General features: G+C 37.6%; 1 protein-coding gene across 1 annotated transcript in view; it reads left to right on the top strand.

The window, feature by feature from the left end:
- The window catches only part of LRP1B (LDL receptor related protein 1B), a 748,625-nt gene that overhangs the window by 628,833 nt on the left and 94,107 nt on the right, over positions 1 to 25,685 (top strand). Inside the window, exons 37-45 of the mRNA XM_060279545.1 lie at positions 548 to 677; positions 1,429 to 1,555; positions 1,701 to 1,852; positions 2,158 to 2,282; positions 9,745 to 10,116; positions 16,509 to 16,698; positions 18,398 to 18,602; positions 20,417 to 20,609; positions 22,938 to 23,063. Coding sequence (XP_060135528.1) covers positions 548 to 677; positions 1,429 to 1,555; positions 1,701 to 1,852; positions 2,158 to 2,282; positions 9,745 to 10,116; positions 16,509 to 16,698; positions 18,398 to 18,602; positions 20,417 to 20,609; positions 22,938 to 23,063 — 1,620 coding nt within the window. The remainder of the gene's footprint in view (positions 1 to 547; positions 678 to 1,428; positions 1,556 to 1,700; positions 1,853 to 2,157; positions 2,283 to 9,744; positions 10,117 to 16,508; positions 16,699 to 18,397; positions 18,603 to 20,416; positions 20,610 to 22,937; positions 23,064 to 25,685) is intronic.

The raw sequence follows: 25,685 nt of genomic DNA, 5'->3' as shown, positions 1-25,685 counted from the left end.
AAGAGACCCATAATATTCCTTCCCCCTGCAGCGTCCAACACTACCTTCCATGCTGTTCTAGAGAGTGCTCAATCCTCTAGAACAGCTTTTCAGGGGACAAAGTGGGCTGCTGGAAGAGCGACAAATCTGTGAAAATCACCTTGACTCCCTTTCTGCAGTGGACATCTCTACTCCACTCATGGGGAGTCTAGATCTAGCCACATTATTTTTGTTTGTTTTTATTCTGGATGTATTTGTTTTATTAACTCAGTAAGAAGCTCTGATGAACTCTGTTTACTTTTTTTTTGGGGGGGGGTAGATTGTTGTTCCTTGTGGCCTTTCCCTGAAGATTTATTTTAAACATTCTCTTAGCATTGTTAGGTATGAATTTGTAACAAGTATACTATACTATAATTTGACTGAATGATTATGATATGATATGATTGTTGATTTTGTTTATTAATAAGTAATAAGTCAGGCATAAAACTTACATTAATAGCCGTGTTAGTATAAGCATTCTTAAAGACTTATGTCACCATAACTGAATGGTGCTTCCCCCCCATTCCAGGTAATATATATTGGACAGATCATGGCTTCAACTATATTGAAGTTTCCAGACTGAATGGATCTTTTCGATATGTAGTCATTTCTCAGGGTCTGGACCAGCCAAGGTCTATAGCTGTACACCCAGAAAAAGGGTAACTTAAAAATTTATATGCATGCATTTGAACAAAATTATTGAAATAGTGGTTAAGTATTCATGTTCCCAGTTTAACTCTCAATTTATCCCTCAATTTCTTTGGCAATCTTATAAAAATGTAATTCTCTCAGCCTTAGTCTCCTATCAGTAATGGAGGTGTTTCTCATGTGGAACAAAGGGCAGCTGTTCAAGAAGCACAAGCCAAAAGCTTACATAAGTATGCTGAACCAACTGTTTAATAATTTGGATTTAGGCCATAGTTCATAGTCCCCTTTGGGCGAATGCTGGGAATCCAGTATGTGGTCCTATGATGTGATGCCATTAAGGGGTGGGTGCATTAATGAGTGTGTAGTAGCAAAAATTCTTACTCATGGAGCACATTTGTGAATACAGAAGCGTGTGTGAACAAAATAACGGATTGCAAGTTTGCAAACTTAGAAAACAAAACCTTAATTGAAAAATACATATATTGTACCCCTACCCCTTAATATACTAAGTTTATCATTCTTGCACAAGGTGCTTCTGTCTGATTTTTGCCCATTTTTACCTCCTATAGTAGCCCCTTATTTCCTATCCCACACCATTCATCCATTATACCCTCTGACTCTCAGAAACATATGTGAGAGATGCAGTGAACAGGCAGTGATGAGAACTTTCCTAAACCTTCTAATGCTCATAGTACTCAAGAACTAGCCCTGTGATCAATTTCAATAAACATAGATTTCATCCTATTTTTTCCCATGTTATAGATATTTATTCTGGACAGAATGGGGACAGGCACCCTGCATAGGCAAGGCACGTTTAGATGGATCAGAGAAGATGGTTCTTGTTGGCACTGGAATTACATGGCCTAATGGAATTTCTGTAGACCATGAGGTTGGTTCTGTGCCTTCTTCTAAATAGAGTCCATTTAATGCTATGCTATGCTAAAACATTTACACCACATAACATTCATTATTTTATTTTCCTAATAAAAGCTAGGATAAAAGTATTTGGAGCTTACCTTTCAATTGATCCATAGGAAAATAAATTGTACTGGTGTGATGCTCGAATGGACAAGATAGAAAGAATTGACCTTGAGAGTGGAAGGAATCGGGAGATTGTGCTGTCAGGAAGCAATGTGGATATGTTTTCAGTCGCAGTCTTCGGGGCTTACATCTACTGGTCTGACAGGTAATTTATTTTTCCATAAGTATTTGAGTCTCAAAATGTTATTTCTGTGCCAGATGCTTCACCCTTGTAGGATTAGCCATTCTTTAGCAAGGTCACTGAAAGGATCTCACAAAGCTATGTAATTTCCAGAGAAAAGGCACTTTTCGATATTCAAAGCTAAACCATATCAACATCACAGTCAAAAGTATGCTTTTTCACCTTCTGCTAGGCCAGATGTCTCCTGCATTTTACTGACTTAATTTATTTTAATTAGTTGAGATTTGTGGATCAGATATTTTCTTTTAAAAAAAAAATCTTTTTGGCAGAGCTCATGCAAATGGATCCATCAGACGAGGCCACAAAAACGATGCCACAGAGGCAGTATCCATGAGGACAGGTCTTGGAATAAACTTGAAGGAAGTGAAAGTCTTCAATAGAGGACGTGAGAAAGGTAAACTTTTGTTCAACACTTTAATGTTTGATTGTACCCTTCTCCCTCTTCCGCCCCCTTTTTTTGCATGAGAAACAAAATAGCAACTGTATTTTTGGAATGCAATGTTTTCATAAATTGCTAAATAGCAGTCACAAATACAAGACTTAAGTATATTATTGAAACAGTAAATAAACCAATATTCTAAAAGATGATTAAATAAGATAACCCCCTACATAATATTTATAAATATAGTTCAGGAAATGAAAAATAGGAGAAAGTACAGTATATGTAAAGATCATACAATATTCAGGCCAATATCATAGAAATGAACAATGTGAAATTAAAATGTACTACATTTTACCACAGTATGTTTGAAACAAAGTTTAGAATTAAAGTGAGCCACATTTCTATGACATTGAGTCCCACCTTACTTTGGACCTACATGGTGAAATATATTACAGTAAGTAGGTAAGTAAATAAATAAATATAGAATATATAGGAAATTTCTAAAGGTTACATAGTTTCAGTACTTAATATGCAGTCACTCAAAATGAAATTTATTGTATGATAGAAAGTAGAAAATGGACATTTTATAGCCATATTCTATAGAGAAGTTCTTTAGCACTTACGTAGCAACAAAAAAAATATTGTTTCCTGCTTTTGTTTTCAGTTTTTTTTTATGAGAGAGTGGCATATAAATGTTTTTAGAAATAAATAAATCATTCACCTTGGGCAACAAAATGTCTTAGGCCAGTCCTGACTGTTGTGATCAAGAAGGCATTACATAAACTGATATCGGGATGCAAGGAGCACCCTATTTTCCATACTGAGTGATAAATTCCGCTTAGAACTAGAGCTGAACTGAAAATGATCCTCCAAGTCCATCATAAACTTGGTGACTGCACTCAGGCTGAAACTAGTCTCACCCTAGAATTAGAAGCACTTGAAATTCTAGACAAGGAATCTGCAGTGAACAACGAACATTTCCACCTGCTTTGCTCCACCCTCCAACCCTAGGAGCCTTCATAACAGAGGTGTTTCCAAGAGACTTAGTCTGTTATTACGGGGTGGTTGGTTTCACCTGTGCTGCCCCACCTCCAGCCTGAGGAACTTTCAGGACTGAGTTGCTGTCGTAGGCATTATTTCTATGTGTCTTTAATGAACTGAATAGTGCCATGGATTAGTTGGATGCAGAGGAATGGTGGGAAGAACCAGCTGGAGAACCAACAAGGGAAGAGGTCTGAAACCCCAGGGAGCGGTGGTGGGACAACAACGAATGGTTAGAGGGAGAGGACTGGGAAGAGGGGATGTCAGATCCTAATGAGGTAACAGGGCTTAGTAAGCTGGAGGAATCTATGGAAGAGAGAAGTTCAGAATCAGAGGCAGAAGCCAAAGCCAAAGCAGGGGAGGAGGGATGCCAAGAGGCAGAGATGAGTCAAGTTGGTGAAGAGTCACAGGTGTCTCCCCCTCCTGCTATGACAAGCTCCCCTCCCTGCTGGCCTCCCAGAACCAGAAGAGGCATGAAACGGGTGGAGGAGAGGTAGGCTTCACACAGGCACAGTATCTGATTGCTTGGAAAAATCCCTGGAGAAGAGGGAAGTTGTACAGCTGTGGGGTGGTAGGAACTTACAGTCTCGGCCACTGAGCCATGGGGCAAGACCTACTGGGGATGAACTGCTGTGCTCATTAGGCTAGACTCTTGGTACTGACCACATTGTTGCTAATAAAGAGTTAAAACTTGCTACTGTCATAGAGTGAAATGAGTCACATGGCTGGGAAGTGTGTGTGTCTGAATTCAGCAGTGCTTAGTTTATTTTTTGGCTTTTAATATTGTTAATATTGGTTTATAGATAATGAATGCTGTAGTACTTTATGAATCCTATAAAATAAACCAGTACTGGGTTGATGGGAGATTTCCCAGGACATTTGAAGAAAATCATAGAGTTGGAAGAGACCACAAAGGCCATCCAGTCCAACCCCCTGCCAAGCAGGAAACACCATCAAAGCATTCTTGACATATGGCTGTCAAGCCTCCGCTGGGGGCTGCAGGGTAGAGGGAGAATTAATTAAAAATCCCTTGCTCTTGTTCTCCATTAAATGATGCTTCCTGCTGGATCAAAAGTTCCTGCACTCATGATAAGGGCATCAGTTGGATAAAACCCATTGTGATTATATTTTATTCTAATGTTACAAGAATATAGATGAACACAAATGTGATGATTTTGTATTGGACACACATCCATTTTCCCTACTAGGTCTGGTAACAGAGAACTATAATTGTACATACACAATACACATAAAATTTCAGGGATACAAAAGGTCTTGCTTGTCTTTGTTTACTCATGGTAACTATAGATGCAATGACTCAATATGCTGCATCCACTTGAGATATAACAATTAAAACTGTGCAATATTTCATGGTATGAAAACTGTGGAATATTCATGGTATGAGCTTTCACGGTCCTCAGGTCACATCCTGAAATAGTGCAATAAATCTGTTAGTCTTTAAATATGCCACACAATGGTTTGCTGTTGTTTCCTGCTGCAAACTAACATGGCTAACGCTCTAGAAGGTTTGTTGTTGTTGTTGTTGTTGTTGTTGTTGTTGTTGTTGTTATTTGCTTTGATAGATGGTTGGTGCCCACTTCTGTTCATGTGACCTTTAGAAATAAAAATATTTGCATGTTTGTGTGTTGTGCCTTAAAAATTATATCTCCCAGCTGAATTAGTAAGTTTTAATGCCTGTTTGCTTCAAGAGGGCTTTATGCTTCTTTTGGACAGTTTTATTCTGGTGAATGGTGCCTGTGCTACAACTTGATTGCGCTAGATGAAATAATATTGGGGGTAAGGGAGAATAATGAAGTAACATGCTAGAATTCGATGGCTGACAGTTTGAAAAAAAAATCATATCTGCATGATATTAATACACTTTTCACATTTTACCAGGCAACATGTCTGGGGGTTGGGGGGGGGCTGTCAGTGAGCCAGCAAGACAAAGGGGGGGCAGGAGAAAATATTTTGAAATGTTTTCTATCTCATTTCAACTATTTTTTTAAAAGTAAGTTTTATTAAGATAGAAGTAATTAACTTAGGTCTAAAGCTGTAATGCATTGGCACAGACATAATTTCATTGTTCACAAAACACCTGTTTTATCCTTTAACAAGTACTGACCCTCTAATGTGACCTTCTAGCACAGATGCCCACATCTTCATTGTCAGCAAGATCCTAAGTACTGATAGGATTAACTTCATTTTTAGATAGTGGGTCTTAATTGAATGCATGGTTAAAAGGGCATTTAAAATCAGTGAAAAAGTAGTTGAAGCCAAAAGTCAGGTTTTCATTTGCACAGAGTCCCATTAAGGTCACTCAGGGTGTGTAAAGTTGTTGTAAAGAAACTAAAAATATAACAGGAATGCCAGTATTTGTGTCCCTATGAGGTCAGTTGGTGCTGTTAACACAGTACTTTGACTTAGCTTCCACAGGCACACTCAGTGGTCTCTTGAGACAGATGAAGACCAACAACAGAAAGGCATTACAACAATCAAAGATGATCCAAAATATGTAACACTATTAAATATGTTTACTGATTAAGTGGCATATACACCCTTCCACAGCACATATTAACCTTTCTAGCCTCTAGAACATTAATGATTGTAAAATTATGTCTCCAAGATATTTGATATTATTTGCATGATTGCACAAGTCTTTCCATCTAAAAGAAACAATTACTGTAAGTATTTCTCGGTTGCTATACTATAATAAGTAGTATAAACTGAATCTGAAGAAGTGTGCATGCACACGAAAGCTCATACCAAAATATAAACTTAGTTGGTCTTTAAGGTGCTACTGAAGGAATTTTTTTATTTTAGTATAAACTTAGTAACTGACATCAGCATAAGTTGAATGTGTTATGCTAGGTAACTAGAAGCTTGTTTGTGGCATTTGTTGTGCTAACTGCAGAGATGGAGAGGAGACCACAGATAGATCAATTTTTGAGATAACATTTTAATTTGCAAACAACCATTGCATGATTCACTGCATACTGGGTTTTCTGACAGAGAGCAACTTCTTGGTGGGGGAGCTGCTATTCGGAAAAGGAAGAAATGATTCAGGTCAACTTACAAGCTCTTTAAAGCTGTATTTAAAACTTCCTTTTAAATCAATGGGGTTCAAAGTGCTTAACATGGCTGGGTTCTGCCCAAAGGAAAGGGCCTTTCTGTTCATATACTGTACACATCCATAGACTTGCACATAGAGGCTCATTGGATTGCTTGGCAAGGAAAGCTGTTGCATGTGCTTAGATATACAGTGGTACCTCTAGTTACAAACTTAATTCGTTCTGGAGCTGGCACATTATTTCCGTTCTCAACTCAAGGTAACTATTCCAGGTTGGTGGAGTTTGTAACTCGACTTTACTTATAAAGTAAAGTCTACTTACTAATTTAATGCGTTCTGAATATGCATTCGTAAGTCGAAAAAAATTGTAAGTCGAATCCCATAGGAATGCATTGGGAGAAAAAATTCATAAGTCAAAGCAACCCTATCTAAAAATTTGTAAGTAGAAAAAATCCTATCTAAACCACATCCAAGATGGTGGACGGAGCTCCGTTCGTAAGTAGAAACATTCGTTTCTGTACCACTGTATTGGGGACATGTAGTGTAATCTACAAGTTCACTCTGTTTTGTTGTAATGGCCGCTTTTTTACCTCCCTCGCTCCCCCATACTACACAGGCATCTGATACTTAAGCAAACCCCGGGCATACCTTACCGCAAGGCCAAAAGTCATGGCCAGGGCTTTTGTTTTAGCACCTCTCAGGCAGGTGCCATTGTCATTATAATAGAACAAAGGAGGTGTTCATGGTGAGTTCTGCCACCTCTTTTCCTAGAAAAATAGCACTGGTCATGGCACTGGAACTAACCCATATTTCACTGGGAGATGTTAATGCTAGAACAGTTGCAAAAGCTCCCAGCAAGGAACAAGATATTATCAGGGTAAATATTATAGCAAGAGCTGTCAACTTTTGAACTGTTCTGTAGTTGGTCTTAACAGCTATTTGATTTGCAGCAATTTAGTAATGTGTACTTTTTGTGTCATGAAAAGCTTCACCTACTAATTTCTCCATATCAGTCTGCTGTGTTACAGAGGCAAGGGAAAAGCCAGGCAATTTTTATGGCCACATGGCAACAGATTATGGTGTGTGAGATACTGAAATAAAAAATTAGTCTCAGCTGCTTTGTGTTGGTGGGAAAGGTTACATCAGCAGTGGGGAGCACCTCTGTGAATTGTGCCTTTGGTTTCTCTCCCATTAGCAGTGCACCAAAATTACTGGAATGTGTTTACATATAAACAGTATCCGCTCGCCCCCTCCCTTGGGTGGGCGGGGTTTGCAACACTGCGTGGGCTCCTGGGACAGGTGAGCCACCCACCTGCTTCCATCTCGGCAGGCCTATGGGCAGCCAGCTGGGGATGGGGCGAGGGCAAGCATAAGGGGCCAATGCCCCTCGGCCCAGGCTCACTTGTTTTCCTTCCAGGTTCCAGGACCTTTGCTGGTGAGTATTTCCTTTAGCGGTGTGTGTGTGCAGTAAGGTCGCTGGTGCCGTCTGTTAGACCTTAGTTTAGCAATCTAACTGTTTGATTTCAGTTTGCTCCCACAGTGTTACATCGTCAAGCAGCATTAGTCCTTGTTTTCACACGCTGGTTTTACCATCAGGTCTCACGCTATGGCAACTGAATGTGGTGATATCTCCCCCCCCCCTTGCATGCGTAGGTGCACAGTGAGGGACACCCCTAGTAGTGCTGTGCAGGCAGCTAATAAGGTCAAGAAAAGGGTCCTGTCTACTGGAAGGAAGGTCGCCCCTACCCCACATGCCTCAGCCAAGGGCAAACACTCCTTCCTAGATGGCCCACCCTAGGCGGGGGCTGGACCTAACAGAAGGGGGCCGTCTAGACAAGAAGGCGGCCACTCGCCACCAGCGTGGTGATACCTTATCACCTTCCTACTCACCCACCTCATGTGTCCCAGCTAGGGGCAAGGGGACGTACATCCAGCTAGATAGCCCCTCCTCTTTGGGCCTGGGTCCTAGCAAGAAAAAACGTCCAATTAAGAAGCTGGCCACCGGCTGTCGGTGGCAGAATAGTTTGTCACCTGATGTCTACTGGAATGAACAATAATTGATAGACTTCTTTAAAACAGTGAACAGTCAGAGACACCTAAAATGTTAATAGTAAACATTAGTTCCTTAAATCATTTGAATCAGGATTGAATTTGTAATCAAATCATTATGTTTTCATTACTATTTTCTTCTTCTTTTTGTCTATGGAAGAATGCAGAAAAGCAAATATTTATTGCACAGTTAGAAGGGCTGAGGCAATCTTTTACCAATTCCTTCTCCCTAAAGCCCCGCTGTTGTTCTAGTGGCGTCCTCCAACCACCTGGAGCCAGTTTTCAAGGATGGGGCTGCATAGGGATAGGGAAATCAACCAAAATCAGCCCTCATTCACGAGTGGGAGCATCCCATTAGAAAAACACCATTCATAAGATTCTCCCAACAGCAGGAGCAAATTCAGGATCCAAGCCATAATTAGAAACTCTGTGCTAACATCAGAAGTACAAATTAAAATTAATAGTTGAAATATGTTTTGACAACTATGTTAGTAACAGGTTGGACTCCCAACATGAGGTACTTAAAAGTTGTTACTTTGACAGTTGGTCCTTAAATCATTCATTTTTGCCTGATTTAACAAATATTACAATGAACATTTATAACCAACCAGACCACTTAAAACAAAAGTCTGTGCTTTTGATTATGTTTATATATACTTAAGTATATATATAATTTCTATATAAACTATTGTTTTATACTGTTTTCAGATACTTTAAAATAGCATGGCTGTTTCAATCTCTGTGTTTTTTAAACAAAACAAAAAACAAAAACAAACCACACTTGTTTTAAATTATATTGAAATTTATTTCCAAGTACAGTTGTTTAAATAAGCATTTCTTAATATTTCATAGATCTCTTCTAATACCTCTAAAATAATAAAATATGACCTTGTATGAAATGTTTGAACATTCATAGCTGATATATATATCTATAACAGTAACCCTTAGCAATTGTACAGAAATCTCAACAATTCTTTCAATTATTGATTAATGACTGTGGTAAATAATAGCTCCAGCAGAAAGATAGAGAGGTCATTTTCTTGATTCTGCCTTTCCCACTGTTCTAGAGGATCCCCCAACCCTCCATAGCTTATTTTGGGGTACAAAATGAGCTGCAAATGGAAGGGAAAATCAGGTGGGTGGGATCCTCTCCTTCCATTGGTGGTATAAGAGCCATTTAATTTAATTATGTAATAGTTATATTACTGTAAGTGCATGGATGAATAACATTTCTGGTGTGTGATATGAACATGATCAAAATCACTGTGACATGGTAAGTTATAAAAATCAGAATATTTATTGTTTTCCCTCCAGGAACCAACATTTGTGCCAAGAACAATGGTGGATGTCAGCAACTTTGCCTTTTTCGAGGAAATATGCAGAGAACATGTGCTTGTGCACATGGCTACCTAGCTGAGGATGGAGTTACATGCCTGAGACATGATGGCTATTTGCTTTATTCAGGAAGAACAATATTTAAAAGTATACATCTTTCGGATGAAACAAATTTAAATTCACCAATACAACCTTATGAAAATCCTGAATATTTCAAAAATGTGATAGCACTGACTTTTGACTACAGCCAAAAAGGAAGAGGTACTAACCGAATCTTCTTCAGTGATGCACACTTTGGAAACATACAACTTATTAAAGACGATTGGTCTGGCAGAAAAGTTGTAGTTGAAAGTAAGTATACTTATGCATGGTTGTTTTTTGAATCCACTTGTATTTTAGTTATTTTTAACCCCCCCCCAAAAAAGTGCAACCATCTCATGCCCTTAATTATAACTGCAATAAATGAAGCTTTACAGTACAATGCTTACTCACTGGGACTTTATCTTTTGTACGTATTTTTAGATCGCAGCCTTAATTGGTTTAATTTGTGGGATGGCAAGTTTAAGGGTGCACTTTTTTACTGCCATGTTCATAGCTGCCTGTTCCCATAACAGGGAATGAAAAAAACACACATTCCAGCTAGATTTTCTTGTTAGCAGTGAGTGGTAGCTTTTGTTTATTAAATTGTAATGATCTTATAGTTTGTTTAGACTCTCCAAACGCAATTTGTTGAGTTTTGGGTAATACACAATATTAGCTTAATGTAAATGGTTAAATGGTTAATAGGTAAGTGATTAATTACTGAATTTTAATTGATTGGAAGCTGTAATAATAAATTGGGCATCTTAAGTATTTCTTAATCCAAATATATTCTATAAGGTTTTAGGATATCATCTGATACTGAAGCACTGGTTGCAGTTGAACTTTTTATAAAAAAAATATTTGCCTTCATTCACAATTGCTATTTAAGTAGCATTGAGCACTGGCTTCCAATTTCAACTAAGTGATGTTTACCTCAAAGGAAAACCATGGTAAATCCAAAAAACAAAATTTGTATCTGGCTGCTGTATATTCAAGCAAATAGCTAAAGTATTTCATTGAAACACTCAATAATAAAATTGGTGAATCTGAAGATACATTTCTACTTCACAGAAACCTTTATTACTTAAAAAGACACTATTTATTGATGGATTTTACACATCCCTAAAAGCAAATGGTTACCCAAATCCTACACATAATTTAACATTTTCTTTGCGCAGAAACCAAATTTATGACTTGTAAGGAGTCTTCCGTTAAACTGGTTTCCAGTTCACTAAATCAGATTAACAACTCACTAGCACCCCATTCTCTAACATGTTTTCACCTCACTGGATACAGATTTACTACTTAGAAACAACCCATTATCTAGTATGTTTCCAGTTCACTGGAAACAGATTTACTACTCATACACAAACCATTATCAAACATAGTTCCAACTCACTGAATATTGATTTAGAATTCATAAACAGCCCATTATCTGACAAACTTTCAGCTCACTGAACAGATTTGCAACTCATAAACAACCCATTATCTAACACATTTCCAGCTCACTGAAAGTAGATTTACAGTGTATAAACAACCCATTATCTAACATGTTTCCAGTTCACTGAAAACAGATTTAAAACTCACAAGGATATCAGTCACTGACAAGTTTTAACCACCATAAATAAATATAAGAAGAGTTTAACTCACCATATGTTCGGTCAACTGTCATGTATGCTGCATTCACTTTTTCAAATTAAATACTATATTGTAAGCATCGGATTAATATAATAAAGGGGTGTGTGCTTGTGTATGTTTAACATGTAAGATCAGCTGCATTGTCATCTTGTGATCTCTTGCACATGAACGTTACTAGATTACTCTCCAACATTGGGTATTTTAGATGTGAAATTATTATGGTTTTTAGATGGTTTTTAAGACTAAATTAGTGGTTGGTCATTAATAAACCTGGTATTGGTTGTTGTTACTTTATTAGATTATTTACCTGTAGTGGTGCATAAGTAACTATATAAGAGCAAGTTAAAACTGACTGCATCTTCTCCTTTTATGTTTGAATTATATTAGTAAAGTTCTTCAGTCTGAATGTCCATAAGAATGCACTGCATCCTTTCCAACATGGATTATGCATGGACTGGCGTGGGGGCGAGGATGAGGAGAGAGCTTGCAAAAGCCACAAACCAGGATAGGAGAAGTGGGAGATAGGCTTTTATTAAAATATAATTATCATTTTTAAATGGGGGGGTTATAGTTAGATGTCATTTACATCTTAGATTGGAGGCAAGGACTTATCTTTTATGCCCATGTAACTCTGTAAGGCACCATGCACTATGATGGTGTTAAATAAAAAAATATCATTGCTTTATCACTGAAACAACAACAACAACATTTATATACCACCTTTCATCTGAGGATCACAGAGCAGTTTACAGTATTCTTTTGACTGTCCTGACAAAACTTTAAAAGCTGCTGTTTTAGAATTGTTTTGCTGATGGTAACAACTGGGGATACAAGTTGCATTTTCATTTGTATTTGGTTTAAAATTATGATGAGTTGGAGCCAGACTTGGGGTTAATGGAGCTCCACTTGCAATGGAGGAAAGGGATGGAGAGATGGATTCCCTCGGTTCTCCTTTCCCCTTTTATTACTTACTATTCAGCCTTACTAACGGGAGTTGACTAACAACACTCCTACAGATGATCTCAATCATCAAGTTTGGATAAATAGGTCCAGATTGTCCATAAAGTAACTAGGATTAAGTTGTTCAGAACCGTGCAAACTAACCATAAGCCTGACCTGGTAGTGGGTGGGAAGCCAGTGTAGGTTTGTTTGTTTGTAACAACGATGCCACTGCATTCTGCATTCCACTGCATTCCTCCAATACACCACTGCATTTAGATCGGAGTTTTGACAGCCTCTTCTGATTCATATGCTACAGAGAAATAGAACTGTGTGTCATCAATGTGTTGGTGACACTTTGCTCCAAAACTTCTAATGGCTGCTCTCAACAGCTTTATCAGCTTATCTACTGGACTCCAGTTCCTTTCAACTCCTATACCATGATGTAGTTATGAAGCCAATACATATCTTTTTTTTAAAATCTGACAGAAAGAGGAAAGGATATTAAAGGACTGAGAGAGAAAAGCTAGTATTAATTCAGTGTCTAGCATATGGAAAATGGTATTGATTTGCTTTTGTCAGTTTGTCACATTTTTCATAATATTAGTGTTCTGAATTGAAAGGCTGCCTAGACTATTTGTACCTTTAAGCAATAGGAGTTATAGAATAAAAGTCAATTTATCCCTAACACAAAGTGACTGGCTTTGTAATATATTGCATATCTCTCCATTGAGGTTGTTCAAATGTGGGTTACTGTTCCTTTTGGTTAAGTGGTTCCTATGTAACTGTCAGACAAAAGCATCTAGGTTAGCATTTATCTTATTGAGTATTAATCATGATATATATTTTAGGTTCCCTTAATATTTTTAGGCTTCTGTACAATAACTTTTTTCTATAATAAAATCCTAAGATCTTTATATCATTTTTGTAATTTCACCATGAGTTGAATAAAATATGAAGTCTGAAAATCCAGGGGGGGGAAGTATTAAATGTTTTGTGTTTTTTACTAATAGGCTCCTTAGAAATTGCCTAATATTTAACTTTCTTTTGGGTCTATAAAGAGTTCCGCAAATAGCATGTGTCATTATAGTGTTAAATCTCTATTTGTTTGTTTGTTGATGAGTTCAGTAAGTGCCACATTTTCTAATTTTACAAATTGCATATGCATACCTATTTTCTCATACTTAGCATGAGAAAATAGGTATGCATATGCATCTTTCTTTTAATGTTTGCAAAAAGGATCTAATCAGACAATCAAACAATATGTCAGTCAGGAGACAAATTCTTCATCCTGCCAATTTATTCATTTCTTTTACACCTTATTATTACATGTTGGGGGTGGGGGTAGGCAATTGATGGTTTGTTGCTTTGTGACTATCTTAGGAACCCACTGAAAGAGTAAAGAATTAATTAGTGCTCTCATTGTGCCATTTATAATTTGTGTGAACTGTTGAATCATATCCTCATATGGTTTATTGCTTCAAAACACTGCTTTAATATCAGTCACCAAATGGTGACCACCTGTTGTCTGTTACAAATATTCTGTGTGAACAGATTGTCAGAAACCAACCTCATTCCCAGCATCTGGGCTAGGAAAGCAATTGACAGACTCTTCCTGAAAAGGTAAATTGCGTGAACACAATGAGTGAGCACAGTAAACAAGAAAACAAGCAGTAAATGCATAATATGGTTAAAATACCCCCAAAAATTCATTGACCACAACTCAGCTCACTATATTCTTTATGGATATACTTTAGGCCATACACCTAATTATGCATGGCCATTATTAGTTCCCAGTTTTAGCATATACAGTGGTGAGAGAACAGATTGTATTTGCTGAAATCTGTGCTGCATAACCATCCGTTAGTCTTGTATAACCACCACCACCACTACGCTTTTTTTCATTACCCGATGGAAAGATTTATGTAGGAACTTTTTGTGTGTGAAAACAAGGAACGTGCATCAAGCTGTTCAGCTGCTTTCAGTTCAACAACCCCCAATATTGTTTTTTTTCCCCAAATTCAAGGGGCCAGGGCAAATGGCAAAATGTCCTGGGCCAACCCTGCATGGGGCATAATAGGTTTCATCTACCTTATTCACCATGTCTTAGAGGGCTGAGGTGGAGGAGGAATAGCTGTGCCTTCCGGTTTTGTAGGATATTTTAAGAATAGAATCTTAAGAACAAGAAACGTAATACGTTGAATGAACTGTCAACTTAAAATGGGGGGAAATATTTACAATCTCTCTGTGTGTGTTTTTCTGGTTTAAACTAACCAGTTATAAAAGTGTCAATTGCAATGGCTGGTGTTTTTTAGTTGTTTGCATTGTCTATGCACAAGAAAGGATGTTTCATGTGATTTCATCAGTTACTTTTGTTATTTATTTGCTATTCCGTTTTCCAGGCAAGTCAGATGAAGAGCAGCAGGGTAGTATTCATGGGCTGCATCTCATTGGTGGGATGCAATCCATCTTCGTTAAGTTCAGTAAAAGTGATAGATGGCATTTGGCAATGTAATGATGTGATCACTGTACCATTGCCTCTGTAAATCATAAGCTGTTGCTTTCCGTTGTGTAGACAGTTAATCAGTTATATACCATATTACTGATTTAATTCAGATTGTCAGGAGCAGGTGAATAATGTGAGTGTTTGTATATTAATATCATATTGTATTAGTGCTCACTTCATTTGAAACTCATAAACTGTTGCTTCATGAATGATATGAAATAAATATAATTGGTGCTCTCTGTATTGAATGCCATCGGTGCTTTAATTTAGGCACTAAAGTGTGGGGTGAAGAGATAGTGATCTGGCCCACTAGCCTAAAAAGGTTCCCCACCCTGATTTAGTGTGTCAGGGCAGAAAATATTATATAGATGGATATATAATTCCTGTGCATTATTACAGATCGAGAAAATCAGTGTATGGCATTGATTTTCATGTTATCAAAATATTATTTGACACTTCAGATGACAATGAAAAATATTTATCATGAGTTTGTTGGCAAATAATTAGTGCATGACAGTTGCTAAGGGTTTCATATCTATCTTTAATGGCTATTTCCAATAGGCTACATTACAGTTGAAATCAATGGACTTGCAGCAGTCTCCATTCTCCCATGACTTCTGAAGGGGTCATTTTATGTACTCACTTTCCCTGATAGTTCTGCAAACCCCCACAAATCACCCCCTACTACATTTACAAACCACTATTTATAAACTGCATTTATGTCCCCCTGCTACATGTACAAACTACTCTGATTGCTGTGTATGTTGGGAACGTTTGTTGTCCCAGCTGCCTGGCAATATATGTTGGAAGCATTCTGTGTATGTATGGAAGCTTTGCAGTATCCAGTAGCTGGATGATATTCAACATTAGTCGTACCCCAAGTAGAGCCTTTAAAAACTCTGCATATGACTTAGTTGGCTGTCACCCTTTATTCTTGATTCAAGATAACTCACCACCACTACCACCCCACACACCTTCCTACTTTGTATAAGACCAGCATCTTTAATTGGAAGAGAGAACAACCACAAAGGTAGAAGTCCACAAGTCTAGTGTAGGAAAATAGTCAACCAGCAAAATTAATTTCTCAAGGACCGTAAATCTCTTATCTGTCTGTTTCTAAATGAAAAATAGAATTTTAGAGCACAAAATTTATTATATTGTTTCCGTTATTCATGACATTTTTGCACTTTTTGTGTGCTTTAAGACATCATGCACACATTCAGTGAGCATCCAATAAAAATGATATAATCAGAAAGCTGCTATTATCTAACAATGGTAAAATATATCTATTTGAATCAAACTTAATGTTACATTCCAATTGTTGTATTTATCCACTGCTGTTAATTTGAACTATTATTTAACAAGCATATCCAATCATGTTCAATCATATTTAAGTCTTATTCAACCATTATTTTCCAGAATAATAATTAAAACATTCATGTGTCCATTAGCATTGCACAGGTAGCTTATTTTTGTAATTACAATTTTTTTTTTGCATATGTGACAATGACAGTTTTACACAATTCTATTTTGGAGCGTGCTCACTTGATTTAAATATGGAATATGTGTTCTCTATCAGATGTCGGTTCTGTGGAGGGTCTTGCATATCATAGAACATGGGATACTTTGTACTGGACCAGCTCTACTACATCTTCTATCACAAGACACACAGTTGATCAGAAACGGAGAGGTGCTTTCAACAGAGAAGCAGTCATAACTATGTCTGAAGATGATCATCCACATGTATTAGCTCTTGATGAATGCCAAAAGTAAGTGCCATAGTCATATTCATTACTGTATGACAAACTTTACTTTGTCAAGTTAGGTTCCTCTTGGATGCATTAGGAAACAAACAGTGTTGTGTGTGTATATGTTTCTAATATGAGATCATTCCAATCAATCATAGCCTGTGGGACTACCAAAGAATAAGTGCACCTTATTGTTTTTTTATGGATTTTGTCCAAAATGTCTTGATTTCTACAATTTCCTGTCGGTATTGGATAGTGTTCTTTATCTTTTTGCTTAATTTTTGATGCTTGTAAAAAGACTGAAGTCGTGTGGGGCAAGGGCATGTATCATTCGTTTTTATATATGTTGCCTATGCAGGGTTCGAGTGTTTTATTTCCCACGCCAGTCTGAAGGACTCGTCAAATGGACACCTTCCTGTTGGCTCCTAAAGTATCGCCACAGTACGGTGGCGATAGTAGGAAGTGTTTCTCCCCGATTCCTCCTCTTGTATCCTAACACATTGGAGAGTGCATTATAACTGGCAGAGCAGTTGAGTTTGGCCCTTGGGAATCTCTATACAGGCATTGTGGCCTGTAGTCTCAAGACCCAGGCCTGAGTTATGGACCAAGGAGCACTTCAAGACAAATGAGTGGAAAGAAGAAAAAATAATATGTCTTTGCTGCTACTGCTACCTCCTACTTGTGGGAAAATAAAGAGAAGGGTTCTTGAGGGACTGGTAGCTATGGGGGAAAGGAATGCCATACTGTACTGTACTGTACTGTACTGTACTGAATGGCATATTGTACTGCTCTTCTTCCAAGTTGGAGATGTGACAGTTTCCAGGCTTCTTGAAATCTCTCTTTTAAAGTCTTCTTCTCCAGACATTTGTTTTCAAGTCAAGCTTGGATGAATATCCATGGCAGGCATCCCCAAACTTCGGCCCTCCGGATGTTTTGGACTACAATTTCCATCATCCCTGACCACTGGTCCTGTTAGCTAGGGATCATGGGAGTTGTAGACCAAAACATCTGGAGGGCCGCAGTTTGGGGATGCCTGATCCATAGCATCTCTACCCTAAGATTAGATTGTTAGAATCCCTGAACAGAAGCGGCACTTCACCATCCTAATGTGGGGATTTGTGTGTGTGCATGTGTGTATAGATTGCATTTCCGCTTTTGATGGTGGGGTTAGCCAAAATATTTGGGTGGAGTGTCACTTAGCTTGATGTTTTAAACAGTAGCACAAGAGTTAAGCACATTTTCGCTGTCTCTCACTGCCAGCCAAAGTCCCCCCACCCCACCCTGACAGGAGTTGACAGCAACAGCACTTACATCCCGACACAATGCTGTTGCCATCATGTCACCTCCTAAGGAAAACATATCCTACAGCGACTGAGCAGAGAGAGGGACCATGTGGGTGGGGGTGGGGAGACCTTTTAATGCTTGTACTACATATTTTAAAAGATGTCAAGGAAAGCTCCCACTCCCAAAACGTCTAGACGATTTACCCTCAACGCTGGAACCTTTCATCCTATTTCAGTACTTGTTTCACCATTCCCTTAATCTAAAGAAGTGCCGCTGATGTAGGTGCGATTTTATGGTGATTACAAGGACCTGTTTTAAATAATTCCATCAGCTTTAAAAGCAGAACCACTGCTGCATTATATGTCCATTTATGTGGCTGAAATGTCCATTTTAAGATAAGGGAATTGTGTCTGTCTTTCAACCTTTTTTTCTGTAGTTTAATGTTTTGGACTAATTGGAATGAGCAGCATCCAAGCATCATGAGAGCTACATTGTATGGCAAAAATGCACAAGTTGTTATTAGCACTGACCTCCTGACACCAAATGGACTTGCGATTGATCACAGTGCAGAGAAATTGTACTTTTCCGATGGCAGCTTGGGGAAAATAGAAAGGTGTGAATATGATGGATCACACAGAAATGTGAGTAAGATCATAATGCTGATTTCTAGAAATATGCTGATTCTTTCTGTCTAACTAAAGAAAAGTAATTTACAATAATATTGCCTTCACCATTCAATATCCTTTAATCCTTATTGATGTGGGGAAAATAATGTGTGACTTTTAATTATCCAAATGCAACTACATTGCTATAGAAATGCAACTATCTTCTGAACTATTTTGTATGCCAATGACACCAATGATGCCAGCATGCCAAGAACTGATACGTAACATCCCAACTACTTTTTTATATAATTTATATATATAACAACAATTATTCATTCAAACTCTGACTCCCTTCCTCCTCTTTCTGTGGTTCTTTAAATTTCTCGTCATCTTCCCGCATACTCCAATTATCTCAACATATTATTTTATATATCTATTCCCATATATATCCCATATATATATTGAAACTGCAGGTTTTTACATTAATCCTGCCAATGTCTTAATCTGTTTACAGTTTGCTTGTAAAGACTCAATAAGCCATTTTCTTCCTTTGTTATCTTGATTTCCTATTCTTCCGGTAAGTTTCGCCATTTCTGCATGGTCCATTAACTTTTGTAGCCATTCTTCTCTCAGCGGGACCTCTTATTCCTTCCATTTTTGGGCAAATAACATTCTTGCAACTGTGGTTGCATACATAAATAAATTTCTATACTGTTTACATAGTTCTGATCACATAATTTTCAAAAGGAAATCTTCTGGTTTTTTATAAATAAATGTTATCTTCAACATCTTTTTCTGTCCATTATATATCATTTCCCAGTAAGCTTTAACCTTATTACAAGACCACCACATATGAAAAAACTTAACTTAATTCTCTTTGCATTTCCAGCACATATTCGATTTGGATTTATACATTTTATCCATTTTTCTAGGTTTTAGGTTCCATCTATATAACGTTTTCATATAGTTTTCTCTTAAACTATAACATCTTGTAAATTTTATATCCATGTTCCATAAATGTTCCTATGCATCCATTTCTATATTATGACCAATATCTATTGCCCAGTGTATCATTGAAGGTTTCACTTGTCCGTCCTTTGTCTCCCATTCCAATAACATCTTATAAATTTTAAATATCACTTTAACATTACAGTTTAACAGGTCACTTTCTCGTTGTGATGTTTGTTCCCCAAATCCCCACTTCATATCCTTTTTAAATACTTCATTCAAATGATGATATTGTAACCATGTTGTTAACATCTCTGATAAATCCTTAAATTCTTTAAATTTAAATTCTTCACCTTCTCTTAATAAATTTCTATAAATTGCCCAATTTTCCATCATATTTTTTCCCCCACCTCTATGGCTTCCAAAGGTGAAAGCCATAGTGGTGTTCTGGTCTCCAACAAGTTTTTATACTTATCCCATACTCAATACACATTTTTTCCTGGTTTGTAAAACCTTTATGAACTTTCACCTTTTCATACCACAAGTAAGCATTCCAACCAAAAATATTGTTGTGACCTTCCAAATCTAAAATACTGTATGTGATTTCTTCAATAACAACCATTCCTTCAACCAGCACAGACAATCTGCTTCGTAATATAATCCCGTATCCAGCAGGGAGAAACCTCCTCTCTCTTTCACATCTATCAATACTTTATATTTTATGGTTTATCCCTTGCCAGATATCTTTGGAAATATCTTTTTGCCATTTGTTGAAACAATCTGTCTTGCCGAGTGCCAGTATTGATTGAAACAAAAATAACATCCTGTGGAAGAAATGAAATAGACAAACAGCAGGAGTATAAATATACATTCAATTGATGTCTATTTCCTTTTCTAACCAGGTGATTGTCAAATCTGGACCTGGCACCTTTCTCAGTCTGGCTGTTTATGATGACTGGATCTTCTGGACCGACTGGGTGAGAAGAGCTATTCTGCGATCCAATAAATACACAGGTGGAGATACAAAAATTCTTAGATCTGACATACCACATCAACCAATGGGCATCATAGCTGTTGCTAATGACACTAACAGCTGTAAGTTACCAAACACACCATTCATATTTATTTATTGGCAGATAGTTATTTTTTTAAAAAAAATTAAGTAAAAGGGTTATTTTTGTAGTTTATCATACTGTAATTCCTTATTTAGTTATACAGTAACCTTTTATAGGACAGGAAAGTCACATACCAAATGGGGCTGCAAGTTTAACTAAAGCATTTGTTGACAAGTGCTAATCTTCACAAGATGATGGGTTTGCAGTGTTCCTTTGGATAAAAAAAAATGAAGAATTCTCTTCAAGCCTTGTGCAAACACCTGAAAAGTTATAACCATAATCAGACTTGCCCAGCATGGCCACTTTTAACTTCATAGGCTAATGCACAATGCATCTTGGTATGGCTTGGAATTTGCAGGAAGGTCTTTGGAACTCACTGTTTGATAGAGATCCATTTCAAACTTCTTTGGGGTGAATGTCCCATAGTCTAAATTGCTCTCTAAGACAGTGTAGTACTAGGCATTTATGACATCATGCACTAGGGATGGGGATAATTTTAATTCAGTTTGCATTGATATGCATTTACAATTTGTACAACTGTGTATTTTAACACAGTGTGCTAACTGAAGCACAGCTTTCTGTCAAAATCTGAACTTCTCTGAATTTTGCAATGCAGTAGTCCAGCAAAGTATAAAGATTTATAGACTAAAGTGTGCCAAACAATGCTCACATTAGTGAAAATTGCATATATAAATGCACCATTTTAGGGGAAATAACATGCAAAATGTAAAATTGCATGCAAAGCTTTGGAGAGTCACTCTGAAATGCTCATGAATTGTCAAGACCTTTTTAAAAATGAATTCACAACATGATGTGGAAAACTGAACTTAAGAGTGGGAAAAATGAGAAACTGGGGTAAACAGAAATTGACAAGTTTGCCCATCTGTATCACACACCATTATAGTGTCATAATTCAGGATATCTGAAGAACTGTGCATGCACACGAAAGCTCATACCAATGACAAAGCTTATACCAATGACAAACTTAGTTGGTCTCTAAGGTGCTACTGGAAGAATTTTTTTATTTTGTTTCGACTACGCCAGACCAATACGACTACCTACCTGTAACTCATAATAATGGGGTTAGACACAGACTTCATGAAGGAACTAATGCCACCCAATTCAACATACCTAATTCTTCTAATATAGTTACTATTGGCCTGCTCATTAGACTGCTCCATTAACTCTCTCTGTGTGTGTAGAGTCATCCCCCGCCCCGCTCCCCACATCACTGCTGTTTACCTGGACCGTCCTGGGGCAGGGCAGCTCCTAAATTGAGGTTTGTGTTGGATTGGCAGCAGCACTCCCACCAATGCAACCATATGGTGCTACCCTCACCACCACTTAGGAGTGTGCAAGAAATTCTGCTTGGTTCTCATTTTAATGCAAATCTACATGATTTGCACTTCCTAAAACAGTACATGATCTGAAGGACAGCTTTTTTTTTTTTGAGACCCACACTTCTCATAATTTCGCAATACAGTTCTTCATCTAAAAATGCATATAAAATGCCTATTATTAGTGTTGTTGTTTAGTTGTTTAGTCATGTCTGACTCTTCGTGACCCCATGGACCAGAGCACGCCAGGCACTCCTGTCTTCCACTGCCTCCCACAGTTTGGTCAAACTCATGTTGGTAGCTTCAAGAACACTGTCCAACCATCTCGTCCTCTGCCATCCCCTTTTGCTAGTGCCCTCAATCTTTCCCAACATCAGGGTCTTTTCTAGGGAATTATTAGTGTTAAATGTGCATATAAATGCATTGTATTAGAGAAAACTAATTGCAGAAATGTGCACTAGCAGAAGCCAGCACAAGGATTCCTGCTAACATAATGGGACTTGGCACACAATACTGTCCCCAAGTCTTCTCTGGAGCATTGAGACAACCCCCAGAACAGATTGAGGGGGGCATGGGGAAAAGAGAAGGGTGCAAGGTTCTGCTATGCAAAGAAAATCATTTTTTAAAAACTGCAATATTTTTATTTATATATACAGTTTTGAAGGTATCAAAATACAGTCACAGATAAAGCACCTTACAGCTTCCTATTTCCCATTTTTTCCTCTATGTACTAAGAGCAAAGCTTAAAATTAATTTGTGTTTCCTTAGGTGTCCCATAATTTTGTTAAGATTTAAATCAGTCAAGATTGAGTGACTGGGGAAACCCAGCCAGATGGGCGGGGCATCATCATCATCATTATTATTATTATCAAGAGTTTCTGAACAATGAAGCAAGTAGTTCCAATGTCAATATTAGATTACTTCTTTTTTATGGTTTTATATTATAATGTCTCTCTTTTTCTCTTTTTTAGGTGAATTATCCCCTTGTGCCCAGATGAATGGGGGCTGTCAAGACTTATGTCTTCTGACCCCTGATGGCCGTGTTAATTGTTCATGTAGGGGTGAACGAATACTTACAGATGACAACAGATGTGTGCGTAAGTAATATTTTTTTTTGTAAATATTTTTTATTAAGGATTTCTTGAATTACAAAGGTGTGTGCAGTGTCTCTCATATTTTAACATGTATCATTTTTGCAAATCAGTTTCATTTGTTGAGACACTAAGAAGAAAGAGGGAAAACGAGGTAGATAGGGATTGGGAGGGTGGATGGGGTAATATTAATTGATAATAGCAGCAATTGGCAGCGGAGCTTGTCTCCACGCTGCCCGGGGAGTGTGTGTGTATTGTGCACCTCAGGGGCGGGGCGAGAGATGGAGGGCAAACGAAGGCAACCACGGCTGCTTAGCTCCGCCACTGGAATGGCACCAGGAACAAAAGAAGGCATGAAAGCCATAGATAGGGAATTTTGAACTGCAATCAGGTGAAGCAGGTTCTGACAGGGTAATTTCATAGTAAAATTTAGTTAGATTGAAATCCTACAGCATATCTAGATCCAGCAGTATTTTGCTTGTATCTGCTAAATTGTCTGGAAAATATATTGATGAAAGCTTTTGAAGCATTTCTTTTATATATATGTAAGTGCTTGAATTTGCCCTTGTGTGTTCCATGAATTATGTATGCCTTACAATTACACATAACCATGGGAGGAGTACCCAAACTTTTTCACTGCACCCTTTATCTTCTGTCTTAACTTATTTGTCTGCCGAATGTATGACTCAGTGTAAAACTGTAGGGTAAAATGTTGGTTATAAATCAAATCAGTACTAATTGTTATTTGTGCATATCAACTGCACAAATGTCAAAGAGTCATGACTAGTGGCAAATAGTGGAACCACCCCTCACAGCCTCCGAACTCTCCACATACCCATTACTCTCATAAAGTGAGCAATCTAAAACCACCAGCTAGAAATGTGAAGCAGTATTTTGAAACATCCAGCAAGTTAGCTGAGAAATGTAAGCCTTCTGCCTTTACCATTCTCTAAAATTTAGGACCATTATCCAATGAAATTTTCAGTGTTTTCTAAGAATCTTTAAGTGCTGCTTACAACTGTAAACGTCAATTAAATTTACATCAATTTTTATATTTCCATATTTTGTTACATTAATTGTATTTAATAATGTATATGATTTATTTGAATACTTCACATCAAGAGGCTATTTAAAGAGCATAGGTGACTGCTGGAATTAAAATGTTTAAAACTTTGGAATTGTGCATGTAGAGTTTATCTAAAGCAGATTTTCTTAAATAAATTAAAGTGACTATACTATACATATGCAGTCCTTGTTGCATTGGTGCTCCTGTTTGGCATTATAATTAAGATAAATTGACTCCTACAGATGATTTACAGTGATAAAAAGCATGTTAATTAAAGCTCTAGCACAGTTGCAGTGTACCACAATCTTAGAATAGCTGTGAAACTCATATCCTGTAGAGATCAATTGATATTGTATGGACAGGCACCTGATTTGCAATGGTCCCAAGTTAATGTAATTAAAACATTAGTATTTCTTATTAACAGCTTATTTCAGTATAGACTTGGAACCGCTAATAACAAACCATCAGCATATCACTGAGAACACCTCACACAGCTGATTTGCAGTAAGTTCGAAACTGGAATTAATTTGGCAACATGTTCAAGTATTTTTACTTCCCAAAGGTATTAAGTTGATTAACTCAGACAGCTTTAGTATAGATCTCACCACTGGTTGTTAGGTAACAGATACACTACATTGTAATACAGTGGTACCTCTAGTTATGAACTTAATTCATTCTGGAGGTCCATTCTTAACCTGAAACTGTTCTTAACAAGAGGTGTGCTTTCGCTAATGGGGCCTCTTGCTGCTGCTGCGCCGCCGGCACACGATTTCCGTTCTCATCCTGGGGCAAAGTTCTCAACTCGAGGTAGCTGTTCCAGGTTAGCGGAGCTTGTAACCTGAAGCGTTTGTAACTCGAGGTACCACTGTATTTACATCTTTCCCAAGTATGCTTAAATTTTTTCATGTGTAGAGAAATGAAGGCAAGAGCATACTTTTACTGTTTTGGTATACTAAATTACCTCCAATTTAGTCTTCTGTTCTGATCCAAATTCATTGCTTTCAGTTCAGGTCTTGTTAATTGACAGTATGGAATCAGTAGTAGACAGTAGTAATCTGTGGTTGGCACAAATGTGTGTGTGTGGTGTTTTTTTTTTTTAAATGGCTGGCATCAAAGGGTGGAATTGAACACATTGCTAAGCTGGTTATTCCATCAATTCAAGCATTTAAGTTGGCCAGAGAGGCCCATCTCCCCTCTCCTTCCCCTTCTTCTGATCCTCCCAGAACTGATTGGTGGGCACACAGGGGAAAGAGAGAGGAGTCTCTTTGCTGTGGCTCCTGCTAGTGCAACTATTTAGTTGAAGAGCCGCCCCCTCCCAACTCTGCTGTTCTATGATTCTATTATTCCTAAACTAGTCTTTCTTAATTGGATAGAAATTGAAATGATTCAGGGTTTCAGAACATCATGAAGTTGGAAATTACAAAAAAAGAAAGAAAAAGGTTTTCATAGCAGCATGGCTTCTATTTCCCCATGGCTTGGGTCCAGAGCATCTAGTGTATGAGCTTGTATTATAACATCAGCAGCTCTAAGTGGAATATTTGCAGTCTGAAATACACAAGATT

Source organism: Zootoca vivipara, chromosome 1, assembly GCF_963506605.1.
Source record: "Zootoca vivipara chromosome 1, rZooViv1.1, whole genome shotgun sequence".
Classification (NCBI taxonomy): Eukaryota; Metazoa; Chordata; class Lepidosauria; order Squamata; family Lacertidae; genus Zootoca; species Zootoca vivipara.
Note: the sequence above shows the minus strand (reverse complement) of the source record. Positions and strands in the feature narration are given on the sequence as shown.